This window comes from Mustelus asterias, chromosome 27 (assembly GCF_964213995.1).
Source record: "Mustelus asterias chromosome 27, sMusAst1.hap1.1, whole genome shotgun sequence".
NCBI classification, from domain to species: domain Eukaryota; kingdom Metazoa; phylum Chordata; class Chondrichthyes; order Carcharhiniformes; family Triakidae; genus Mustelus; species Mustelus asterias.
In genome coordinates, this window is record NC_135827.1 from 41,527,013 (window position 1) to 41,554,085 (window position 27,073).

Consider the following 27,073-nt stretch of genomic DNA (forward strand, 5'->3'; position numbering starts at 1 on the left):
ACAAAGTATGGTATTCTGCAATCGTGACATCAGAGAAGCCACATGCAGTTTTCGTCAGTGACTGGTGACCTGTTATGATGACTGGGGCAGGGCTGTTCATGCCTAACCAAACCAACGTGTCACAATGGCAATGGACTCTATCTTGGAAAATCATTCCCAAACACATAAATAAGGAAAGAAGAGTAGATGCAAAAACACTGCGGCAGTTTGTAGGCCGCTCTCTACCCATAACTTTTCTCACATTCAGAAAATAAATCTTACTGAAAATAGATTGAGAATGAGACACATCTGTGAATGGAATAAAACAATATTTTCTCACTTTTTGAACTTTGTCAAAAACGCAGTGTAAGATTATTTATTCTGCCCTTTAGGTCCACCCTATCTTTAAAAAAGAAGTCCTTCTGTTGCATCAGTTATTAGCACTAGCTATTATCTGGGACTTTAATGTTTGCAGTTTAGTATGATATGGACCTGAATGTTACTGCTCAGACTCTCCACCTGTGGACGTATCAGAGTCAAAACCTTCATCCAATCAATCTAGTCTGAATTTGATACAAGTTGGATTATTTCAATACAGGGTACCTCAAATTTTCAGATAATATGGGCAAGAAAAACCTAAATAATTAAAAGATAACTATGTGATGTTTGTTGTATAGTAAAACTGTCTATCAAAGAACAAAGAACAATACAGCACAGGAACAGGCCTTTCGGCCCTCCAAGCCCGCGCCGCTCCCTGGTCCAAACTAGACCATTCTTTTGTATCCCTCCATTCCCACTCCGTTCATATGGCTGTCTAGATAAGTCTTAAACGTTCCCAGTGTGTCCGCCTCCACCACCTTGCCTGGCAGCGCATTCCAGGCCCCCACCACCCTCTGTGTAAAATATGTCCTTCTGATATCTGTGTTAAACCTCCCCCCCTTCACCTTGAACCTATGACCCCTCGTGAACGTCACCACTGACCTGGGGAAAAGCTTCCCACTGTTCACCCTATCTATGCCTTTCATAATTTTATACACCTCTATTAGGTCTCCCCTCATCCTCCGTCTTTCCAGGGAGAACAACCCCAGTTTACCCAATCTCTCCTCATAACTAAGCCCCTCCATACCAGGAAACATCCTGGTAAACCTCCTCTGTACTCTCTCCAAAGCCTCCACGTCCTTCTGGTAGTGTGGCGACCAGAACTGGACGCAGTATTCCAGATGCGGCCGAACCAACCTTCTATACATCTGCAACATCAGACCCCAACTTTTATACTCTATGCCCCGTCCTATAAAGGCAAGCATGCCATATGCCTTCTTCACCACCTTCTCCACCTGTGACGTCACTTTCAAGGATCTGTGGACTTGCACACCCAGGTCCCTCTGCGTATCTACACCCTTTATAGTTCTGCCATTTATCATATAGCTCCTCCCTACATTATTTCTACCAAAATGCATCACTTCGCATTTATCAGGATTGAACTCCATCTGCCATTTCTTTGCCCAAATTTCCAGCCTATCTATATCCTTCTGTTGCTTCTGACAATGCTCCTCACTATCTGCAAGTCCTGCCAATTTTGTGTCGTCCGCAAACTTACTGATCACCCCAGTTACACCTTCTTCCAGATCATTTATATAAATCACAAACAGCAGAGGTCCCAATACAGAGCCCTGCGGAACACCACTAGTCACAGGCCTCCAGCCGGAAAAAGACCCTTCCACTACCACCCTCTGTCTTCTGTGACCAAGCCAGTTCTCCACCCATCTAGCCACCTCCCCCTTTATCCCATGAGATCCAACCTTTTTCACCAGCCTACCATGAGGGACTTTGTCAAACGCTTTACTAAAGTCCATATAGACAACATCCACGGCCCTTCCCACGTCAACCATTTTGGTCACTTCTTCAAAAAACTCCACCAGGTTAGTGAGGCATGACCTCCCTCTCACAAAACCATGCTGACTATCGTTAATGAGTTTATTCCTTTCTAAATGCGCATACATCCTATCTCTAAGAATCTTCTCCAACAACTTCCCCACCACGGACGTCAAGCTCACCGGCCTATAATTACCCGGGTTATCCTTCCTACCCTTCTTAAATAAGTTCAGCCGTGAGTGAGATTGGAATAATGGGCTGCTGTTAGATTATAATTTGAAATAAAGTTGTACTCACTTGACTGATCTAAAGACAAAAAAATGAAATAAGCCTTACATCTGTACTTTTGAGTAGAATTGGATGTTCAAATTATATCAAGTGGAACTACTGAAGCTTGAACAGTTGAGCTCGTGAGTTCAAATGTGTGAAAGAATTTACATGGCTGAAAAAGGAATATGGTGGAAGACTTGTTCATGCATAATCCATACAATTGATGTACAGAAATTCAAACCTTTTGCATTATATCCAAGAAGCCTTTAGTTGTTTACCTGGATTATCAGAACCTAGGGTTGTAATTAACTGGAACATTCTGTAACCAAAAGAAAATAGCTGTTCATGTGAGTTAGTTAATATTTTCTATGAGCAATAAAACACCTTATAATTTGATACACTGCCCCCAGTGAGTGTGTTTTTAATAGGTTAGACTTCTGAAGATTAACTTTTTAAATCAGAAACTGGATTAGTCAATGCAAAAACAAAATATATTAGGATCCTGTGAAAATTTAAAAATGCTGTATAAATATAAGCTGTTGTAGACTGTTTTTCTGATCATTGATGTTAGAGCACCTCTTAAATGTAAATTCCATGGTCTAACATCTTTTACACTAATGGAATGAAGTGATTTTTTTTGATGGGCTATGATTTGGAGTGGATTTAATCATATCTATGTGATCTACTACTCAGTTTTAGCCAAAAGCTTTAGTTTAGATTTTGAGAAAAATGGCATTCTTGGCCTCTTTTTGGAACTCTGGGATCCCAACCTGTTTTAAGATTGTGATGTCTGGAATTGTGGCGTTTAAAAATCTTATGATTTGGAGGTTGCAGAAATACTGCAGAGTGAAGTTCAGTAAACAATTACAACACTTTAGACTTTGTTGAACACCTGTGCTTAACAAGCTGTTTTTTTTGTCATTTCCCTTTCCTCCCACTTGTCCACTGCAAACCACCAAACAGAAAATGGAATCAATGGTGGAGTTGGAAATAGAACGAGTTATTTAGAAGATTATTGATAACTTTGGTTAGTCATCCTAGAGGAGATTGTTGTACATGTAAAAATAAAGAGATCGAGGAAGTAAAAATATCTGTAGTGCATATAGAAACAAAAATTATAGCTGTACCTGCATTAGCTGAAGAATACAAATCAGAAGGATTATGTAGTCTTTTGATGGAGAGGATGAATAGCAAGTCTTCTGCAAGCTTTGCAAAGAGAAAATGCCAATAAATGACCTGGCAGTTCTATCAAAGATTTGAACATCTTCAGGCAGAGCACGGCACTGATTCAAGCAAAAGTACAAGTCTTTCACCACCAACCCAAAGTTTGGGGACAACTCTGGCTGCACCTAGCGTAGAGATGAAGCATGCTACTGATTTATTTGACAGTGTTGTAAGTAGTCTGAATCATTGCTTGAGCAGTGCAACTAGATACAGTTTGTCATACAGATTGTTCTGTTCTTCACTTGATATTTATGAGGTTTTATAAGGGGAATTATTTTACCAAAGGCTATGAAAAGATGGCGAATGATTAGGGCTGAACATTCAAATCTTTTTTATAATGAATGATATTCTGGTCCAAAAGAGAAAAGTGGAAGTTTTTAGTCTGATTTTAAACAAATGAACTTCATAAAATAGATGATAAATGAACATAAGTTAGTAACCATTTTTAATTACATTTTTGAATGATCTAAGATCAGGATTCTATACCAATTGAAACAATTTTATCATCTTGCTGTCAAATATCAGTGTACACAGTGAAAGTTAGGATAATTTTAGAAAAACTAAGCAGAAAATTTGCAAAATGCCTGTCATCCAATTTTCATTATTGGATGTATTTATTATGCGACTTTGAGAAGCCATTCAATGTTTCTCATTTCCTATTCCTAAAATACCCAACACACCCATCTCTAAAAGTAGAAGTTTGAGTTGAATGTCATGGTGTGATAATGAGTGTGACCAGGATACTGTCGTTAATAATTTCTTGCTCAAACTTCTGATCCTGTATTGATACATGTTTATTTTATGGTCTTCCCAGAGCACGTGGCGGAGGCATTGCTGATGGAATTTCTCTAGTGCTCCTATGTCACTGATACACAATCCAGATCTCATTGAAGTACAGAAATGTGATGATGATCACTGTTGTGTATGATGGGGCTTTTGTTGGCTTGCAGAAGTGTTTATTGTCAAGCACTCACTGGCATAGCTTGTAGGATGCTGAGTTAGCATAGTTGATTTCAATGTTGGATCTCCTCGTGAGTGGTGGCCTTTTGAGAGAAGTATTTGCCAAGGTATGGGAAGTGCTCAATATATTCCAGTGTTTCCTTTAACATATATGGTGGTGGGATGGTTGGCTAACCAGTTTGAGTTGATATGAGCTTTGTTTTGGCAACATTCAATGACAGAATCATAGAAACCCTACAGTACAGAAAGAGGCCATTCGGCCCATCGAGTCTGCACTGACCACAATCCCACCCAGGCCCTACCCCCATATCCCTACATATTTCACCCACTAGTCCCTCTAACCTACGCATCCCAGGACACTAAGGGGCAATTTTTTTTGTTAGCATAGCCAATCAACCTAACCCGCACATCTTTGGACTGTGGGAGGAAACCGGAGCACCCGGAGAAAACCCACGCAGACACGAGGAGAATGTGCAAACTCCACACAGTGACTGAAGCCGGGAATCGAACCCAGGTCTCTGGAGCTGTGAAGCACCAGTGCTAACCACTGTGCTACCATGCCGCAAGGCCCAAGAGGCTGAGCCTCTTGTATGCAGAATTTAAGAGATCGAGAGTCCTTCTTGAAGCTAGTTCCACAAGCATTCACATAAATGTGAGATGATGCATTTTGGTAGATTGAACCAGGGTAGGACTTACTCAGTTCATGGTAGGGCGTTGGGGAGAGTTACAGAACAAAGAGATCTAGGGGTACAGGTTCATAGCTCCTTGAAAGTGGAGTCACAAGTGGACAGAGTGGTGAAGAAGGCATTCAGCATGCTTGGTTTCATTGGTCGTCTTGTTGAAGTTGTACAAGACATTGGTAAGGCCTCACTTGGAATACTGTGTACAGTTCTGGTCACCCTATTTATAGAAAGGATATTATTAAACTAGAAAGAGTACAGAAAAGACTTACTAGGATGCTACCGGGACTTGATGGTTTGAGTTATAAGGAGAGGCTGGATAGACTGGGACTTTTTTCTCTGCAGTGTAGGAGGCTGAGGGGTGATCTTATAGAGGTCTATAAAATAATGAGGGGCATAGATCAGCTAGATAGTCAATATCTTTTCCCAAAGGTAGGGGAGTCTAAAACTAGAGGGCATAGGTTTAAGGTGAGAGGGGAAAGATACAAAAGTGTCCAGAGGGGCAATTCTTTCACACAGAGGGTGCTGAGTGTCTGGAACAAGCTACCAGAGGTAGTAGTGGAGGTGGTACAATTTTGTCTTTTAAAAAGCATTTAGACAGTTACGTGGATAAGATGGGTATAGAGGGATATGGGCCAAATGCAGGCAATTGGGATTAGCTTAGTGGTTTTAAAAAAAGGGCGGCATGGACAAGTTGGGCCAAAAAGCCTGTTTCCATGCTGTAGACCTCTGACTATGAAGGGTCCCAATGTTGATCCCTGGGGAATTCCATTACAAACTTTCCTCCAGCCTGAAAAATGTCCATTAAGCCCTACTTGGTTTCCTGCCATTCAATCATTTTTTTAAATTCATGTTTGCATTGTCCCTTTTATTCCATGAGCTCTAACTTCTGCTCACAAGTCTGATGTGCAGCACTATATTAAATGCCTTTTGGAAGTCCATGTACAGCATATCAACAACATTGCCCATATCAACAACATTGCCCTCATCAACCCTTTCTGTGACTTCAAAAAAACTCCTGAGTTAGTTAAAACCATGCTGGCTTTCCTTAATATACCCTCAGTTTCCATGAGACTATTAACTTTGTCCTGAATTATTGTTTCTAGAAGTTTAACCAGCACGGAAGTTAAACTGACTGGCCTATAGTTGCCTGACTTATCCTTGCACCCTTTTTTGAACAAGGGTGTAACATGTGCAGTCCTCTGGCACCAGCCCTGAATCTAAGAAGACTGGAAAATTATGACTCATGCCACAGCAGTTCCCACTCTCAGTATCCTCAGGTGCATCTTATCCTGGCCCTGTTGATTTTTGTCTAAATTTGGAGTCTGACATCAGGAGTGATGGTATATTCATTCTGTGTTACATTGTATAAATTAATAATTGCATTATTTCAATTGCATGTTGATCTGTTTCACACTAATTGGATTGAGAAATACCTGATCCTGAACATGCAGTATGGGTTGGATGCACAGTACTACCTAGCTGGTTTGCATCATTCTATGTCAATCTGTAGAGGGCTATGTGGAATGCTCAGGTCAACCTAAATGTCCTCGTGGCATGTTTGGTAATCTGAAATGGCAGATCTTTATAGCACTTCTTTTGAGGCTGATTATTTTTAAAGCTAATATTTCTTGGGAGGGGGTTGGGAGAGTAGTTTACATTGCGAAATACTTTCCTTGCATATTACATAGAAATTACTGCATGAAAATATAGTGTAGACTTTGTTGGTCTTTATCCTCTACATATGTAATCGCTTGATCTCTTCTGCCCATTATGATTCCTTAATCTTTTCTGATCTTTTGCTTCAATAATCTAGCTAAGCTGTTTTTAAATGTTGGTATATTCCTGTGAAATGGCCTCCATTTCAATCATTTATATTCTTTCTGGGAAAATTATAATCAGTACTGCTTTCTAAAAATAGAGCAGTTCGAGAATGTAACTCATTCAGGGCGACAAGGTGGCACTGCTGTCTCAGTACCAAGCCCGAGTTCAATTCCAGCCATGGGTGACTGTCTGTGTGGAGTTTGCACGTTCTCTCCGTGTCTGCATGGGTTTTCTCTGGGTGCTCGGGTTTCCTCCCACAGTCCAAAGATGTGCAGGTTAGGTGCATTGGTCAAGCTAAATTGCCCCTTAGTGTCCCAAAATGTGTAGTTAAGGGGAAATGTGTGGGGTTACGGGGAGAGGACGAGGTGCAGGCCTGAGTAAGATAATCTGTCGGAGAGATGGTGCAGACTTAATGGGCTGAATGGCCCCCTTCTGCACTGTAGGGATTCTGTGATTCATTTCAACTTCTAAGTTCACTTCCCTTGTGCTAACTAGGGAAGTTTAAAAAGTAGAAGTGTAACTTGTCTCATGTTCTTGATATAGTGGCTTGTCCTCCTAGCCACTTCCCCACGCTGGAATGTAGACCTAATTTGTTCCTTTTCAAACAGAAGAAGTTCATCTAGTGTTTTTTCTATCTTCTCCCACACCCCAGTTTTGGTTGTTACCTAAAGGTTGTGATGCATACTGGAGAGCAGAGTCATAGTTGTCAATAATGCTATTATCTTGCTCTAGGACCACTGTTCCTGTGAGTTGAGGTACTCTGTCAGAAAGCTAATGAATTCAGATTGTACCATAAGAAGTAAGAGCAGAAGTAGGCCATACAGTCCGTGCTGACTGCTCCGCCATTTCAATAAGACCATGGCTGATCTGATTGTAGCCTTGATCCCGCTTTCCTACCTGTCTCGTATAAACCTCGACTCCCTTGTCGATCGCACGGTGGCACAGTGGTTAGCACTACTGCCTCTCAACGCCAGGGACCCAGGTTCGATTCCCAGCTTGAGTCACTGTCTGTACGGAGTCTGCATGTTCTCCCCGTATCTGTGTGGGTTCCTTCGGGTGTTCTGGTTTCCTTCCATAGTCCGAAAGATGTGCTGGTTAGGTGCACGGGCTATGCTAAATTCTCCCTCAGTGTACCCGAACAGGCACTGGAGTGTGGCGACTGGGGAATTTTCAAAATAACTTCATTGCAGTGTTAATGTAAGCCTACTTGTGACACTTATTTAAAAAAAAACTTTTTAAAAATGTGCCTTAACTTGGGCCTTGAATAAATTCAGTGACTACTGCTCTCTAGAATGAGGAAATTCCAAAGATTAATGACCCTTTGAAAATAAATTCCTCCTGGTCACCATCTTAAATGGGATACTCCTTATTTTAAAACTGTGCCGTTAGTTCTCGATTCCTCCAGAAGGGGAGTCATCTTCTCAACATTTATCTTGTCAAGTCCCCTCCTGTTTTGATATGTTCCAGTAAGATCACATCGCATTCTTCTTAACTCCCCAGAATATAGGCCCAACCTGCTCATCCTTTCCTCATGAGTTAATCCCTTCATCCCAGGGAACAGTCTAGTGAAAATTCTCTGAAATGCTTCCTGTGCAATTATATCTCTCCTTAAATAAGGAAACCAGAACTTATACAGTACTTCAGTTGAAGAGGTCTTCATTGTTAAGCCATCACCAACCTCACTTATTAACCATTAACAGACTTTCAGCAACCCTTAAGAAATTGTTGCAAATTGACACTGCGGTAATTTTCCTTCCTCCTCTGCCACCACTGCCCTCCCACCAAATGATAATTTGGGAATACCAAGACCAATCATAGCATCCTTATTGTTGCCCCGGTTATGATCTGTTGGTTTACTGTAAGCCTACAACACAGGACTTTGGAGCAGGCATAGGCTATTAGAGCCTGCTTTGCCATTTGATAAGTTGATGGTTGATTTGATTGTGGTCTCAACTCCACCTTCCTGTCTGACCCCCATAACTCTTGACTCCCTAATCTATCTATCTAACTAACCCTTGAATAAATTCAATGACCTAGCCTCCACTGCTCTCTGGAGAAGAGAATTCCACAGACTAACATCTGTCTTGAGGTTGAGAAAATATCTCGTCATCTCTGTCTTAAAAAGGAGACCCTGTACTTTTAAGTTCTAGTCTCTCTCTGGGTATCACCTTATCAAGTCCCTTCAGGAGCTTATATGATTCAAAAACATTACCTTCCATTCTTATAAACTCTAATGGATATGAATCCAATCTGTTCAACCTTTCCCTATAAGACAAGCCTTTCATCCTAGGAATGAGTCCAGTGAACCTTCTGAACTGCTAGTGCAATTTATACCATTTTTCAAATAAAGACCTCTAAACTATAGATAGTACTCCAGATGTGGCCTCACCAACACCTTGTACAGCTGCAGTAAACCTCCTTGAATTTATATTCCACTCTGCTTGCAAATAAAGGCCAACATTCCATTTGAGATTGAACCCGGATCTTCTAGAGTTGTATGGCTCAGTATCATAATTCAATCCAGCCAGCATAGATTATAAATGAAACAGAAAATGCTGGAAATACTCAACAGGTCACTGTGAAACAGTTATTGTTTCAGGTCTACAACCTTTCATCAGAAGTGGATTTGCAAATGCTAAGTAGTGTTCGACAAATTCTCTCTTCTCTCTTCCACCTTCTTCCATCGGAAGAAGATACAAAAGCCTGAGGTCACCAACGACTCGAGAACAGCTTCTTCCCTGCTACCATCAGACTTTTGAATGGACCTACCTTGCACGAAGTTGATCTTTCTCTATACCCTAGCTATGACTGTAACACTACATTCTGTACTCCTTTGCTTCTCTATGAATGATGTGCTTTGTCTGTATAGCGCAAAGAAACAATACTTTTCACTGTATACTAATACATGTGACAATAAATCAAAGTAAAAATTAAGTTCCTTGAAAAATAAACAATTGCATTGATAAAGGAAATGCCGTGGATGTTGTAAGTCTCAACTTTCAAAATGTATTTGATAAGATAGAGCGTAGGAGGTTAATGGATAAAATTGAGATATGTGTCACGAAAAGCAGTGCAGCTGCATGGATAGGAAATTGGGTAAAGGAACAGAAACAGGACACAAAATATTCTCCAAGGGACCTTTTATTATCTAGAAGGTTTGCCCAGGATTAAACACTAGCAATATCTTCATCATATGATCTCGACAAAGGTATGGGGATACAATGTTAAGATTAGCAGTCACGACGAGGAAAGTGATTGATTAGAGGTAATAGATTAGGCATATAGATGTTAGATTGATGTTTAAAATGGTGGATGAGGTGCCAATGCAGAGGGCTACTTTGTCCTGGATGGTGATGAACTTCTTGAGTGCTGAGCTGCACTCAACCGAACAAGTGGAGAGTATTCCATCTAGCCACAGTATTTAGCAGATAGCCCAGTTCAATTTCTGGTCAATGGTAACCCCCAGGATGTTGATAGCGGGCATTTAGTGATGGTATGTTGAGGGGAATGAGGGTACAGCTACTGTGTCAATTTTGTATGTTTCAATGAAATTGTTGCTCATTCTTTAAATTTTAGGGGATAAAGTCCTAGTTTACTGAATCTTTCCTTGCAGCATGACTCCTCACCCCGTCAACCAGTCTAATGAACCTTTACTCCATTGAATGCAAGTATATCCTTCCATGTGTGTGGAGACCACAACTGTATTCAATACTTCAGATCACGAGATGTTACTGGGCTCTGCTCTGGTGAACGGAGAAGATTAAAGGGAGCTAGTTCAATTTGCCCCATGATGTCTAATAGGATCCTGATATCGGGTAAAAAAATGTCTACTGATTAACAAATCGGTAACTTGAGGGCATAAGTTTAAGATGATCTAAGTTAAAGTTTATTTATTAGTGTCACAAGCAAGCTTACGTTAACGCTGCGATGAAGTTACTGTGAAAATCCCATAGTCGCCATACTCTTGACACCTCTTCGGGTACTGAGGGAGAATTTAGCATGGCCCGTGCACCTAACCATGTCTTTTGGACTGCAGGAGGAAACCCATGCAGGAAACCCACGGGGGGAACATGCAGGCTCTGCACAGACAGTGACCCAAGCCGGAAATCGAACCCAGATCCCTGGCGCTGTGATGCAGCAGTGCTAACCACTGTGTCACCGTGCCACCCTAAAAAAATATATAAATAGCAGCGAATGGTTTTGATCCATCAACCTCTGGGTTATGGGCCCAGCATGCTGCACCACTCTGCTACACAAATCTGAGAAATGACAGAATATGTTGGCAGATATGGTTTTGCACAGAGGATAATTGGAACATGGAAAGCAGAAGCCAAATATTTTTTTTAAAGGGACGTTGAATAAATATTTGGAATAAAAGACAAGGTAGAAGAATTAACTAAATGGTAACTTTGACATAGAACTGATCATGTCTTAATGGGCTGAGGCTTTCTTCCTGCTGTTCTAACATTTTTACATAATAAAGCAAGGCTTAAAAAAAATGATCTTGGATACTGAACATACCAAACCAACTGTGTTGGCTTCCTCCTGTATTTTTCTATATTTTATATATGGAGACATGATCAAGCTGTGTTGTACCAGTTTTGAGGATGTGTTGTGCTATTTGCAAAAATGGAAAAACTCTAATAAAAATATATGTTTAAAAAATGATCTCTTTCATTTGACCAGAACAGAGACTATTTTGTGTGTCCTATAACTCCTTTATTTGAACATTCGTTGGTTAATTTGTTTTCTCTTAATAGGTGGTGAGACTGTGCCAGAATCCCAAGGTAGGACTAAAGAACAGCCCTCCCTACATTTTGGATCTGCTGCCTGACACTTATCAACATTTGCGTCTGATCCTGACTCGATATGAGGGCAAAATGGAAGTCCTTGGAGAGAATGAATATTTCAGAGTCTTCATGGAGAACCTGCTTAAGAAAACAAAACAGACCATTAGCCTTTTCAAGGAAGGGAAAGAGAAAATGTACGAGGAGACATCACAGCCACGGTAGGAGTTGTTTATGGTTTTACTCCCATTGTAGTCCCTAATGCTGATGAGTCAGATGAGGTGGTTTTGGTTGAGAGCCTGTGTTTGAGTTGTTCAAAATTGTCACATTTACATAGCTTGAATGTAGACCACTTCAGTGTATAAAATTTGTAATTTGGAGCTATAGGATTTGTGCTGAGTAGACCTCTCTACCTAATTATTTAATAATTCTAGTATAAAGCCATGTTAAGTGAAAAGATGCCAAATTCAAAGGCACCTTATTGAAATTTAATGAAATTTCCCCATTGTAATAAACATGGTGTCACCTTAGAATATGCAGCGGATGCAGGATGTGAGTTGGCATGTTTGGCTGCTTTTCAGGGTTGCAGGCTGAAAACCGTTATCTCCTGAAAAATAGTTGCTTATTGGAAAATGGGATCTAGAATTGAGCCGAAACTTCAAATGGATCTTTGGGTGTCCTGTGGAATAGTGGCAGCGGGCAGCTAATCTTTGATTATTTTAAGTTTTCTGGTTATTCTGAGACTAGCTTGCTTTGATCTTTGCACATAGTTATCCAGCCCTCAAACTCCTTTTGTACTATATGCAATTTATTTATTTTATTCTCACTAGTGAATCTGCCAACTTAAAAAGACTCTTAAAGCTGGCCAACATCTTAAAAAAAAAACTGACCCAGCTCTCAAAAAGCTGACGGCTGAAGAATAACCCTGACAGGAGGGTAGTGCTAATTGGGGACTCTACGGTGAGAGGGTCAGATAGGCGTTTTTGCGGACACAGACGGGACTCTCGGATGGTGGTTTGCCTCCCTGGTGCAGGGGTCCGGGATGTCTCTGGTCGAGTCCCAGAAATCCTGAAGGGGGAGGGAGAGGAGCCCAAGGTCGTGATGCATATAGGTACTGCTGACATAGGTAGGAAGAGGGAAGGGGTCATGAAAAGAGAATATAGGGAACATAGAACATAGAACATAGAACACTACAGCGCAGAACAGGCCCTTCGGCCCACGATGTTGCACCGACCAGTTAAAAAAAAAAACTGTGACCCTCCAACCTAAACCAATTTCTTTTCGTCCATGAACCTATCCACGGATCTCTTAAACGCCCCCAAACTAGGCGCATTTACTACTGATGCCGGCAGGGCATTCCAATCCCTCACCACCCTCTGGGTAAAGAACCTACCCCTGACATCGGTTCTATAACTACCCCCCCTCAATTTAAAGCCATGCCCCCTCGTGCTGGATTTCTCCATCAGAGGAAAAAGGCTATCACTATCCACCCTATCTAAACCTCTAATCATCTTATATGTTTCAATAAGATCCCCTCTTAGCCGCCGCCTTTCCAGCGAAAACAATCCCAAATCCCTCAGCCTCTCCTCATAGGATCTCCCCTCCATACCAGGCAACATCCTGGTAAACCTCCTCTGCACCCTCTCCAAAGCCTCCACATCCTTCCTGTAATGTGGGGACCAGAACTGCACACAGTACTCCAAGTGCGGCCGCACCAGAGTTGTGTACAGTTGCAACATAACGCTACGACTCCTAAATTCAATCCCCCTACCAATAAACGCCAAGACACCATATGCCTTCTTAACAACCTTATCTACTTGATTCCCAACTTTCAGGGATCTATGCACACATACACCTAGATCCCTCTGCTCCTCCACACTATTCAAAGTCCTCCCGTTAGCCCTATACTCAACACATCTGTTATTCCTACCAAAGTGAATTACCTCACACTTCTCCGCATTAAACTCCATCCGCCACCTCTCGGCCCAACTTTGCAACCTGTCTAAGTCTTCCTGCAAACTACGACACCCTTCCTCACTGTCTACCACACCACCGACTTTGGTGTCATCAGCAAATTTGCTAATCCACCCAACTATACCCTCATCCAGATCATTAATAAATATTACAAACAGCAGTGGCCCCAAAACAGATCCCTGAGGTACACCACTTGTAACCGCACTCCATGATGAATATTTACTATCAACCACCACCCTCTGTTTCCTATCCGCTAGCCAATTCCTGATCCAATTTCCTAGATCACCCCCAATCCCATACATCTGCATTTTCTGCAGAAGCCTACCATGGTGAACCTTATCAAACGCCTTACTAAAATCCATATATACCACGTCCACTGCCTTGCCCCCATCCACCTCCTTGGTCACTTTCTCAAAAAACTCAATAAGGTTAGTAAGGCACGACCTACCTGCCACAAAACCATGCTGACTATCACCTATCAATTCATTACTCTCCAAATAACTATAAATCCTATCCCTTATAATTTTTTCCAACATCTTGCCGACAACAGAAGTGAGACTCACCGGTCTATAATTCCCGGGGAAGTCTCTGTTCCCCTTCTTAAACAATGGGACAACATTCGCTAACCTCCAATCTTCTGGTACTATACCAGAGGCCAACGACGACCTGAAGATCAGAGCCAGAGGCTCTGCAATCACTTCTCTTGCCTCCCAGAGAATCCTTGGATAAATCCCATCCGGACCAGGGGATTTATCTATTTTCAGACCCTCCAGAATATCCTGCACATCCTCCTTATCAACTGTAATACTGTCTATTCTACTCCCTTGCAACCCAGTGTCCTCCTCAGCTATATTCATGTCCCCTTGCGTGAACACCGAAGAGAAATATTGGTTCAATGCTTCACCAATCTCCTCCGGTTCCACACATAACTTCCCTCTGCCATCTATAACTGGCCCTAAACTTGCCCTAACCAACCTTCTGTTCTTGACATACCTATAGAACGCCTTAGGATTCTCTTTAACCCTATCCGCCAAAGTCTTCTCATGTCCCCTTTTAGCCCTTCTAAGCTCGCTCTTCAACTCCCTCTTAGCCAATCTAAAGCTTTCTAGTGCACTACCCGAGTGCTCACGTCTCATCCGAACATAAGCCTCCTTTTTCTTTTTAACCAACAAAGAAACTTTTTTGGTGCACCACGGTTCCCTCGCCCTACCAATTCCTCCTTGCCTGACAGGGACATACCTATCACAGACTCGCAGTAGCTGCTCCTTGAAAAAACTCCACATGTCGGACGTTCCCAGTCCCTGTAATCTCCTAGTCCAACCTATGTTTCCTAATTCTCTCCTAATAGCCTCATAATTACCCTTCCCCCAGCTAAAACCACTGGCCCGAGGTTCATGCCTATCCCTTTCCATCACTAAGGTGAACGTAACCGAATTGTGGTCACTATCACCAAAATGCACACCAACTTCCAAGTCTAGCACCTGGTCTGGCTCATTTCCCACCAACCAGGAGTTGGGTAGACAGCTGAGAAAGAGGAATGCAAAGGTAGTAATCTCGGGATTGCTGCCTGTGCCGCGGGAGAGTGAGAACAGGAATCGGTGGAGAATTAATGCGTGGCTGAGGGACTGGAGCAAGGGACAAGGATTTGGGTACTTGGATCATTGGGACCTCTTTAGGGGCAGGTGTGACCTGTTTAAAAAAGACGGGTGGCACTTGAATCCCAGGGGGACCAATATCCTGGCGGGAAGGTTGGCTAAGGCTACTGGTGAGACTTTAAACTAGAAAGGTTGGGGGGAGGGAATCGAAATGAGGGGACTGAGAGCGAGGAGGTTAGCTCGCAAATAGATAAGGAATGTAGACAGGGTAAGAGGGAGGTTAGACGAGTGAGGGAGAAGGGAAGTGCTCAGGCTGAAGGTCTGAGATGTGTCTATTTTAATGCCAGGAGTGTAGTGAATAAAGTGGATGAGCTTGGAGCGTGGATTGCTGCTTCGAATTGTGATGTGGTGGCCATTACGGAGACTTGGATGTCTCAGGGACAGGACTGGGTGCTTCAGGTGCCGGGTTTTAGATGTTTCAGGAAGGACAGGGAGGGAGGCAAGAGAGGGGGGGGAGTGGCACTGTTGATCAGGGATAGTGTCACGGCTGTAGAGAAGGTGGACGCTGTGGAGGGACTGACTACGGAATCTCTGTGGGTGGAGGTTAGGAACAGGAAGGGGTCGGTAACTTTGCTGGGTGTTTTCTATAGGCCGCCCAATAGTAACAGAGATGTTGAGGAGCAGATGGGGAAACAGATCCTGGAGAGATGTAGGAATAACAGAGTTGTCGTGATGGGAGATTTTAATTTCCCAAACATAGATTGGAATATCCCTAGGGCTAGGGGTTTGGATGGAGAGGAGTTTGTTAGGTGTGTCCAGGAGAGTTTCCTGACACAGTATGTGGATAAGCCTACTAGAGGAGAGGCTGTTCTTGATCTGGTGCTGGCTAATGAACCTGGACAGGTGGAGGATCTCTCGGTGGGTGAGCATCTTGGGGATAGCGATCATAATTCTATCTCCTTCACGATAGCATTGGAAAGAGATAGGGTCAGGCAGGCTAGGAAAGTGTTTCTCTGGAGTAAAGGGAAATACAGTGTCATCAGGGAGGAAATTAGACGGGTAAATTGGAAGGAGGCATTCTTGGGGAAAAGTAGCGAAGGAAAGTGGAGGATTTTCAAGGAATGTTTGTCTGGAGCTCTGCATGACAACGTTCCGATGAGACAGGGGGGTGTTGGTAGGGTACGGGAACCGTGGTGCACGAAGGTTGTGATGAACCTGGTGAATAAGAAAAGAGAGGCGTACAGAAGGTTCAGAGAGCTAGGAGGTGTTAAGGATTTAGAGGAGTATACGCGATGTAGGAAGGAGCTTAAGAAGGAAATTAGGAGAGCGAGAAGGGGTCATGAGAAGACCTTGGCGGGTAAGATTAAGGAGAATCCCAAGGCTTTCTACAAATATATCAAGAGTAAAAGGATGAGATGTGAAGGCATAGGACCCTTAAAAGGTGAAGGGGGAAAAGTTTGTGCGGAACCGTTAGAAATGGCGGAGCTGCTTAATGAATACTTTACCTCGGTATTCACGGTGGAAAGGGATCTGGGTGGTTGTACTGCTGGATTGCGGAGGACAGAAAGGATCGAGCATGTGGACATAAAGAAAGAGGATGTGTTGGAACTATTGAATGGCATCAAGGTTGGTAAGTCGCCGGGACCGGATGGGATGTACCCCAGGTTACTGTGGGAGGCGAGGGAGGAGATTGCGGAGCCTTTGGCGATGATCTTTGCATCGTCGATGGAGACGGGAGAGGTTCCGGAGGATTGGAGGATTGCGGATGTGGTCCCTATATTCAAGAAAGGGAACAGGGACAGCCCGGGAAATTACCGACCGGTGAGTCTAACCTCAGTGGTTGGTAAGTTGATGGAGAGGATCCTGAGAGACAGGATTTATGATCATCTAGAGAAGTTTAGTATGATCAAAAGTAGTCAGCACGGCTTTGTCAGGGGCAGGTCGTGCCTTACGAGCCTGGTTGAGTTCTTTGAAAATGTGACCAAGCACATTGACGAAGGAAGAGCGGTGGATGTGGTCTATATGGACTTCAGCAAAGCGTTCGATAAGGTCCCCCATGCAAGACTTCTTGAGAAAGTGAGAGGGCATGGGATCCAAGGGGCTGTTGCCTTGTGGATCCAGAACTGGCTTGCCTGCAGAAGGCAGAGAGTGGCTGTGGAGGGGTCTTTCTCTGCATGGAGGTCAGTGACCAGTGGAGTGCCCCAGGGATCTGTTCTGGGACCCTTGCTGTTTGTCATTTTCATAAATGACCTGGATGAGGAAGTGGAGGGATGGGTTGGTAAGTTTGCTGACGACACCAAGGTAGGTGGTGTTGTGGATAGTTTGGAGGGATGTCAGAAGTTGCAGCGAGACATAGATAGAATGCAAGACTGGGCGGAGAAGTGGCAGATGGACTTCAACCCGGATAAGTGTGTGGTGATCCATTTTGGCAGATCCAATGGGATGGAGCAGCAGTATAAAATGAAGGGTACCATTCTTAGCAGTGTAGAGGATCAGAGGGACCTTGGGGTCCGGGTCCATAGGACTCTTAAATCGGCCTCGCAGGTGGAGGATGCGGTCAAGAAGGCGTATGGCGTACTAGCCTTCATTAATCGAGGGATTGAGTTTAGGAGTCGGGAGATAATGCTGCAGCTTTATAGGACCCTGGTTAGACCCCACTTGGAGTACTGCGCGCAGTTCTGGTCACCTCATTACAGGAAAGATGTTGAAGCCATTGAAAGGGTGCAGAGGAGATTTACAAGGATGTTGCCTGGATTGGGGGGCATGCCTTATGAGGATAGGTTGAGGGAGCTTGGTCTCTTCTCCCTGGAGAGACGAAGGATGAGAGGTGACCTGATAGAGGTTTACAAGATGTTGAGGGGTCTGGATAGGGTGGACTCTCAGAGGCTATTTCCAAGGGCTGAAATGGTTGCTACGAGAGGACACAGGTTTAAGGTGCTGGGGGGTAGGTACAGGGGGGATGTCAGGGGTAAGTTTTTCACTCAGAGGGTGGTGGGTGAGTGGAATCGGCTGACGTCGGTGGTGGTGGAGGCAAACTCGTTGGGGTCTTTTAAGAGACTTCTGGATGAGTACATGGGATTTAATGGGATTGAGGGCTATAGATAGGCCTAGAGGTGGGGATGTGATCGGCGCAACTTGTGGGCCGAAGGGCCTGTTTGTGCTGTGGCTTTCTATGTTCTATGTTCTATGTAAAAGCAAGTCTTTATATAGACTTGTAACTCCCAGTAGTTGCTGTCTTTTCCTCCAACCCTCTACCTTCCATTTCTTACTGATACTGTCATTCCTTACTGTCATCCCTCTTTTGTACCCCACTCCTATTTCAACCTGCCCTACTCCATCCTTCTTACCCAGTTAAGGTGACACTTCTTCTTTCATCCTTCTACTTCATGTTGGAAGTCTTTCTCTCCCTCGGTTAGTTCTAGAACTCTCTCACCTTATTTGAAAATGCTTTGCTGGCTTCTTCTGTCTCCCCTCTCCCCTATATGAGTATCCAATTCTCTATCCTTCATTCCTATCTATCTCTCTCTTTGTTTCATTGTAATCAACATCCCATTTTCATCCCTTCGGTTCCTGCTACCGTCAAAAGTGTCCCAGCCTACAGTATGTTGAGGCTACAAAAGCTGCCATTAATTTTGGAAACAGCACTGAGCACGGGTCCAGTACAATGACAGTCATACTTGAGAATCAGACTGGTGGGAGGAGGCCACGTTCTGCTGATGTTTGTGAGCAAACACTGACTGTCAGTGTGAAAGGCTGACAGTTTGCATGTGTGAAATCTTTCGATTCAGGGTGAAAGATCAAAAACTGATAACAAATCTTAAACTTAGACACGGAATTGCTGACACAGTTTTGGTTTAAGTGCCTTGGAACGTTTACCTATGCTAAATGCTCGATATTAAAGTTGTGTTGGAATTAGCAATAGCATGACAAGAAATACAAGTCATGCCCTCGTGGAAAATCTTTCACTGGGAGAAGAAAACAGTACAAAGTTGGGAATATATGACTTGGAAATGTTTTATTTAGAATATACCTGTAACAAGTAAAATGTTTAAGTTATAATCGTAAATGAGTTTCTACTACTTGTATAATTTTGTATGACTGCGTCCTCCATATAGATAGAATGATGAATAGATGAATTCTGCAGAATTATTCTACCTCAATAAAACTGACTTGTCTTCAAAACCCTTGGAGCATCAGCCATGGCTCAGTTGATAGCACTCTTGCCCCTTGAATCAGTAGGTTACGAGTTCAAGTCATGTTCTAGGACTTGAGTGTCAACGTAGATCTTTTGCTCACTTCAGTACTGAAGGAGCGCTATACTTTCAGATGCTTTGTTTTTCAGATGAGATGTTAACCCTGGGCCCTGATCACCCTCGGGTGGATGTAAAAGATCCAATGACGCTATTTTTAAGTCAAGCAAGGCAGTTCCTCCTGGTCTCCTAATCCAATATTTATCCCTCATTTAACATCACACAAATTGTGATCATTATCACAGTGGTGTTTGTGGGAACATGTTGTGCACAAATTGGCTTCCAACTTCCCTTCATTCCAACATTGACAGCATTTCAAAAGTGCTCCATTGAATGTAAAGTTCTTTGGAATTTCTGAGATTGTGTAAGGTTCTGTATAAATTATTTTATTCTCTGGTCTGTTTAATTATAGTGTAGTGTCACAACTTTATAAAATCTCTCTTTCCATTACATGCAGTAATGTTTGTGGTAACTTTTAATAGTTGTAAAATCGTGTAAGCAAAATAAGAGGAAGCTAAAAGGATAGCATTGCAACTCCATTTTGTAGTAATTGCCTTTTCCTTTTCTCAGGATGTTCCAACGATTCTATAAACCCACAAAAATAAATGGTGACTTTTTTTTTGTCGGTCAGTGGCCAGTCACGCCTTATAAGGGGGCATATCCTGTCAAGAGCCATGAAAAGTTTGCAACTTGCATATTTTGACTGTGGTAAATAGATACTGATTATATTAGCACTACCACTGTCACTAACGAACACATCAACATGTTTATTTTCTCTCAAACTGGGGGAAAAGTCAAATCTCATAGTTTACGATGGTCAGAAGTTAAAAATGGCACAAGTTTACTCCAGTACTTTTGGTAGTTCTAGTTACATGAAATAAGTCAAGATTATTGAAGAAAGACTGGAGAAAGTATTGCTTGTAATTTGACCAGACAAAGGACTCGATCATTCAGTTAAATAGGGAGACCTTGCAATGTTTAACCTAAGAGAAAGGTAAATCCTGCTGAATTCACCAGTCAGCTTATTTTTCTTTTCAATCTTCACCTTAATTCATGCTCCTCTTTGCCTCACCCTCCCTCCTAAACCTGATTGTCTAGAATCAACAACGTGATAGTTTCTATGGCAAAAGGTAACAGATTGCTGTAACCTTTTAAACTTGGGTCATCATGTCAATTATCGAAATATAGTTAAGCGTAGTGGATTGGTATCATTGGTGTTTTCACTTCTGATCATATGTTTTCTTAGGGTGTGGAGCCTTTTTAAATGCTAATCTTCAGACGGTTGTACAACACTTTTTCTAACGACGGCTCTGGTGTTAAATCTCCATATTTTAGTTGGTGTACTTGGATGACTAGATGACAAAGCCAGAAACTTTGTTTTGGATGTTGTTAATCCTGCATTTCATGTCTTGTGCAATGATTGTGCAGACACTTGTTTTAGGAGAGGAAAAGAATCTTTGGATGACTTCAGTTTACAAGCAGAGCAGGAGGAAGGAAGTTCAGTTTCAAAATCGCCTTGTCAGTAATATTTCTTGAGTCTAAAATATGATTAACACTTTATGCAGCAAAGTTCCGTTACACAGAGTCATGATGAGACTGTTAACTTGTCAAAAATGCTTTGAGGTATTGAATTAATACTTTGGGAGCGCACTTTTGGTGAATATGACTGAGTATTTTATGTAGTCAGATATTATAATAGGGTCTCCTTTTAGGAAAAAAGTTGTCTGATTTTAAAATTAATAATCCCAGTACCCTGAGGATAGAATTATCAGATATTTCACAATTTTCAACATGGGCAATATCCAATAACTGCTTTGAGTATAAACACATTTATGAGAAATGACCTTTATTTCAGGCTGTTTCTAAATTCACATCATTTCCATTCGAATAATGTTACAAAATTTACAATATTTCTTTTGAAGGCTAATATTCTCCAGAATGTATCCTTCACTGGAACATAGGTAAACAGTGCATCCTGTTACTTGCATTGATATAGAAACCATATATAACTTTATTTGTTACAGGTTTGAATATAGCCTCTGTGGGGTTTACCTATACAGGCAGTCCCCGGGTTACGAACACCCGACTTACGAATGCCCGTACTTGCGTACCGACCTCCGTAAAGCCTATTATTTTTTAAAAATTGAGTTACATACAATGGTTTGTACTAACGAACGGGCGGACTACATTGCACGATGCTCAAAACACTGCGCGTTTTCAGCGGTTCGTCGGCCCGAGGGAGAACAACGCCACGCCGTCGTCGCCATTTTAAGTCGGATCGTGTAAACACTGTTGTGTGCGTTGTGTTTTGACTTAAATTTTTCGTGTGTTTACCCTCGTAATCATGGCTCCAAAGCATAAATCTGATGCAAGTAATGGTGATGCATCGAAGAAAAGGAAAACGATCACGATTGAAATGAAAGTGGAAATAATAAAGCGATCGGAGAGAGGGGAAACGCCAACAAACATTGGAAAAGCGTTAGGCTACAGTCGGTCAATGATCGGGACAATTATAAAGGGGAGAGTAATGGAGCATGTAAAAGGCTCTGTCCCGATGAAAGCTACAATTATCACTAAGCAACGCAGTGGTTTAATTATTGAAATGGAAAGGCTATTGGTAATTTGGTTAGAGGATCAAAATTAGCGTAATATTCGTAACTGTTCCGACTTGCATACAAATTCGACTTACAGACAGACTTAAAAACGGAACTCGTTCGTAACCCGGGGACTGCCTGTATGTTGAATTGTCATAATCCTTTCCCCTCTCTCAGTTGAAACTTTTGTTTTAACATGCAGGTTGTCAATGTTTACTTTGCAATAAACCCAGTGAGCTTAATCAGTGAATAGCTGAGCAAGGTTTGATTTTTGGCCTGTGCTCCCAATTGAGGCAACAATAAAGAATGCTATAGTTCATGTCAGTATCGTTGGGTGAAGAAAGGAGAAATTGGCCAAGGTTTCTTCCTCTGACTGTATCCAGTATCCTCTGTTGGAAGTATGCATGTGTGAATTTGAGGTGATGGAATTAGATTTGGCTATGATACTTCCTTGGGGGAAATAGTTTGTCAGATCTCTCATTTTTTAATGCATTTCTGGTTTGAGATGCTTGTAGAACCACATCCAAGCAAATAGGAAACAAAAAAAATTCTGAATCAGAATAAACCTTCAACTCAACATATATCCATGTCGGCTGAAAAAGACCAATTCCATCTTTCAGCTCTTGGTTTGTAGCCCGAAAGGTTATGGCAGCATAAGTACATATGCTGTGGCTTTCTATGTTCTATATCCAAGTGTTTTTTAAATGCAATGAGGGTTTCTGCCACCACTACCCATTCCATAAGACATAGGAGCAGAATTCTCCTGCCTTTTCCCCATAACCCCTGATCCCCTTATCACTCAAGAACCTATCTATCTCTGTCTTAAAGACACTCAATGACCTGGCCTCCACAGCCTTCTGTGGCAAAGAGTTCCACAGATTCACCACTCTCTGGCTGAAGAAATTCCTCCTCATCTCTGTTTTCAAGGATCGTTCTTTTGGTCTGAGGTTTGTGCCCAACTGTGAATTCCAAATCCCCAACACCCTCTGGATGAAAAAAATACTTAACTCACTCCTAATTTTTCTACCATTTATTTTAAATCCATGCCCCGGCCATTGATCTTTCTAATTGAGATGGTTCTTCATATCCACTCCAACCAGGCCCTGATCATTTTTTTGCATCTCAATTAAATCTCCTTTCAGTTTCCTCGGTTGCAAAGAAAACACCCCCAGTCTATCCAGTCTTTCTTCATTGTTACAACCTGGTAATAAATCCTCATAAATCTCCTCTGTACCCTCTCTAATGTGCTCATCTCCTTGCTATAATGTGGTGGCCAGAACCATGTGCAGTACTCAAGTTGCAGTCCAACTAATGTGTTGTATTGCCCTAGCACAACCTCCTTGCTCATATATTGTAGGCCTCAACCAGTATAGGAAAGTATCCTATATGCCATTTTGACTATCTTTTCTATTTGTCTTGCTATTTAGGAATCTGTGGACATGTACTCCAAGCTCCTTCTGTTCTCTACTTTTCAGAATCCTACCATTTATTGTGTGTTCCTTTGCCTTGCTTATCCTCCCAATATGCATTATCTTGCACTTCTCAGGATTGGTAATTTTTCAGCCTGCCTGACCAGTCCATAAACATCTTACGGTCTATAGCTTTTTGCTCGCTATCAACCATGCAACTAATTTTGTGTCATCTGTAAACTTCTTATTCATACCCCCTTACGTTCACATCTACTATCAAGAGACTTAATACTGATATAAAGTCTTTTTTTTTTTAAAGCCACAGCACAAACAGGCCCTTCGGCCCACAAGTTGCGCCGATCACATCCCCACCTCTAGGCCTATCTATAGCCCTCAATCCCATTAAATCCCATGTACTCATCCAGAAGTCTCCTAAAAGACCCCAACGAGTTTGCCTCCACCACCACCGACGTCAGCCGATTCCACTCACCCACCACCCTCTGAGTGAAAAACTTACCCCTGACATCCCCCCTGTACCTACCCCCCAGCACCTTAAACCTGTGTCCTCTCGTAGCAACCATTTCAGCCCTTGGAAATAGCCTCTGAGAGTCCACCCTATCCAGACCCAACATCTTGTAAACCTCTATCAGGTCACCTCTCATCCTTCGTCTCTCCAGGGAGAAGAGACCAAGCTCCCTCAACCTATCCTCATAAGGCATGCCCCCCAATCCAGGCAACATCCTTGTAAATCTCCTCTGCACCCTTTCAATGGCTTCAACATCTTTCCTGTAATGAGGTGACCAGAACTGCGCGCAGTACTCCAAGTGGGGTCTAACCAGGGTCCTATAAAGCTGCAGCATTATCTCCCGACTCCTAAACTCAATCCCTCGATTAATGAAGGCTAGTACGCCATACGCCTTCTTGACCGCATCCTCCACCTGCGAGGCCGATTTAAGAGTCCTATGGACCCGGACCCCAAGGTCCCTCTGATCCTCTACACTGCTAAGAATGGTACCCTTCATTTTATACTGCTGCTCCATCCCATTGGATCTGCCAAAATGGATCACCACACACTTATCCGGGTTGAAGTCCATCTGCCACTTCTCCGCCCAGTCCTGCATTCTATCTATGTCTCGCTGCAACTTCTGACATCCCTCCAAACTATCCACAACACCACCTACCTTGGTGTCGTCAGCAAACTTACCAACCCATCCCTCCACTTCCTCATCCAGGTCATTTATGAAAATGACAAACAGCAAGGGTCCCAGAACAGATCCCTGGGGCACTCCACTGGTCACTGACCTCCATGCAGAGAAAGACCCCTCCACAGCCACTCTCTGCCTTCTGCAGGCAAGCCAGTTCTGGATCCACAAGGCAACAGCCCCTTGGATCCCATGCCCTCTCACTTTCTCAAGAAGTCTTGCATGGGGGACCTTATCGAACGTCTTCAGGACGGGAGAAAATATTGGGGCAAAACCCATTATAAATTATAGTCAATTTCTCATTGAGTGTGTATCTTCTTTTTTTGCTTCAAATTTTTGTTACCAGTTAGTTTAATTGTGACATTTTTGAGTTCAGCTTCTACCTTGTCCTTTGTCTTCTCAATTCCCTTACCGCCTCACAGCACCTCTTGAAAACTGGGATGAAATTGAACATTGTGCAGTCACCAAGTTAACTATCATTCATGTGTAAGTCTTAATGAGTGTTGTAGTCATATCATACCTGTCAACTATCATTCACGTAGTGCACTCTTTTATTTAAAAAAGTGTTCATGGAATGTAGGCATTGCTGGCAAAGCCAGTATTTATTACCCTTGAGAAAGGTGATGGTGAGCCATGCTCTTGATTCCCATTGCCTCCAGCTTTGCCAGGGCTCCTTGATGGCATACTCGGTCAATTGTTGCCTTACTGTCAAGGGCAGTCACTCTCACCTCGCCTCACCTCATACTGTAGAGAATAACTAGAGTATTCTTCTCGCTCCTGATTTGTGGCTTGTGGATGGTGAAAATGCTTTGTGAAATCAGGAGATGAGTTACTTGGACAAAATTCCCAGCCTCTGACCTACTCTTCAGCTACAGCATTTGAATCTCAGAATCACATAGTGCAGAAGAGGCGCTTCTGCCCATGTCCGTACCGGCACATGAGAAGCACCTAACCTATCTACCTAATCCGATTTACCAGCACTTGGCCCATAGCCTTGAATGTTATCATGTACCGAGTGCTCATTCAGGTACTATTTAAAGGATGTGAGGCAACCCGCCACCACCACCCTCCCAAGTAGCACATTCTATTTCCACTTCATCCCCGTTGATGTTGACAGGGACATGTCCTCCACTACGTTTCCTGAAGTCTATGACTATCTCCTTCATTTTGCTGGCATTGAGGGAGAGATTGTTGTTGTTGCACCATTTCACCAGACTCTCTATCTGTTTCCTGTACTCTGTCTCATCATTGTTTGAGTTCTGACTCACTACGGTGGTGTCATCGGCAAACTTGAAAATGGAGTTGGAGCGGAATTTGGTCACACACCCTCTGTGTGAAAAGATTTTTCTCACATCCCCCTAAAACATCCTGCCCCTCACCTTGAACTTGTGTCCCTTTGTGACTGAACCTTCAGCTAAGGGAAACAGCTGCTCCCTATCCACCTTGTCCATGCCCCTCAAAATCTTGTACACCTGAATCACTTATCACCTTATACACTTATGATTGCGTGGCCAAATTCTGCCCCAACTCCATTTTCAAGTTTGCTGATTCTTTGTCCATAACAGGCTTAAATTGTACCAATTGTGGGCACTATCACTAAAATGTCCGGCTTCATTCCCCAGAATTAGATCAGGCACTGCACCATTCCTTGTTGGACCCTCTACATATTGACCAATAAAGTTCTCCTGTACACATTTCAAGAAATCCAAGCCCTTAAGACTGTCTATCCCAATTAATGTTGGGACAGTTGAAATCACCTAATAAATTTATTGTTTTTACACACCTCTGCAAATTGAGCACATATTTGCTTCTCAATTTCCTGCTGACTATCTGGAAGTCTATAAACACCTAGCAATGTGGCGGCCCCTTTTTTATTCCTAGACTCTACCCACAAAGCTTCATCAATGTCCCCTCCAAGATAGCATCTCTCCATACTACAGTAACTGACTTAACTAGTGATACAATGCCTTCTCCTCTTTTACCCCCTTCCATTTTGCACCTGAAGGTTCTATATCCTGGAATGTTGAGTTGCCAACCCTGCCCCTCCCTCAACCATATCTCTGTGATGGCTACCATATCACAATTCCATGTGTCAATCCTCATCCTTATCTGTTTTAGCTGTTATACTCCTGGTGTTAAAGTAGAGACAATCCAGCCTTGCCTTACTCCCTTGAAACTTAATACAGCTGTAAGACTTGATTGTTTTACTGTATTATACTGTGTCCCTATTCTGCTTGTAGTTGGTGTCCCCCTCCTCCTGCAGAATGAGTTTAAACTCCTTCCAACAGCACTAGCAAACCCATCTGCAAGGATGTTAGTCCTGTTCTGGTTCAGATGTAAACCGTCCTGCTGTACAGGTTCCACCTTCCCCAGAAATGGTCCCAGTGATCCAGGAATCTGAAACCCTCCCTCCTGCACCAACTCTTAAGCCACACGTTCATCTGAGTTATTTT

General features: G+C 42.7%; 1 protein-coding gene across 1 annotated transcript in view; it reads left to right on the forward strand.

Annotated features, from left to right (window-relative positions):
• Window positions 1-27,073, forward strand: part of cbl (Cbl proto-oncogene, E3 ubiquitin protein ligase) — a 210,544-nt gene that overhangs the window by 18,922 nt on the left and 164,549 nt on the right. The window contains exon 2 of the mRNA XM_078199115.1: window positions 11,570-11,817. Coding sequence (XP_078055241.1) covers window positions 11,570-11,817 — 248 coding nt within the window. The remainder of the gene's footprint in view (window positions 1-11,569; window positions 11,818-27,073) is intronic.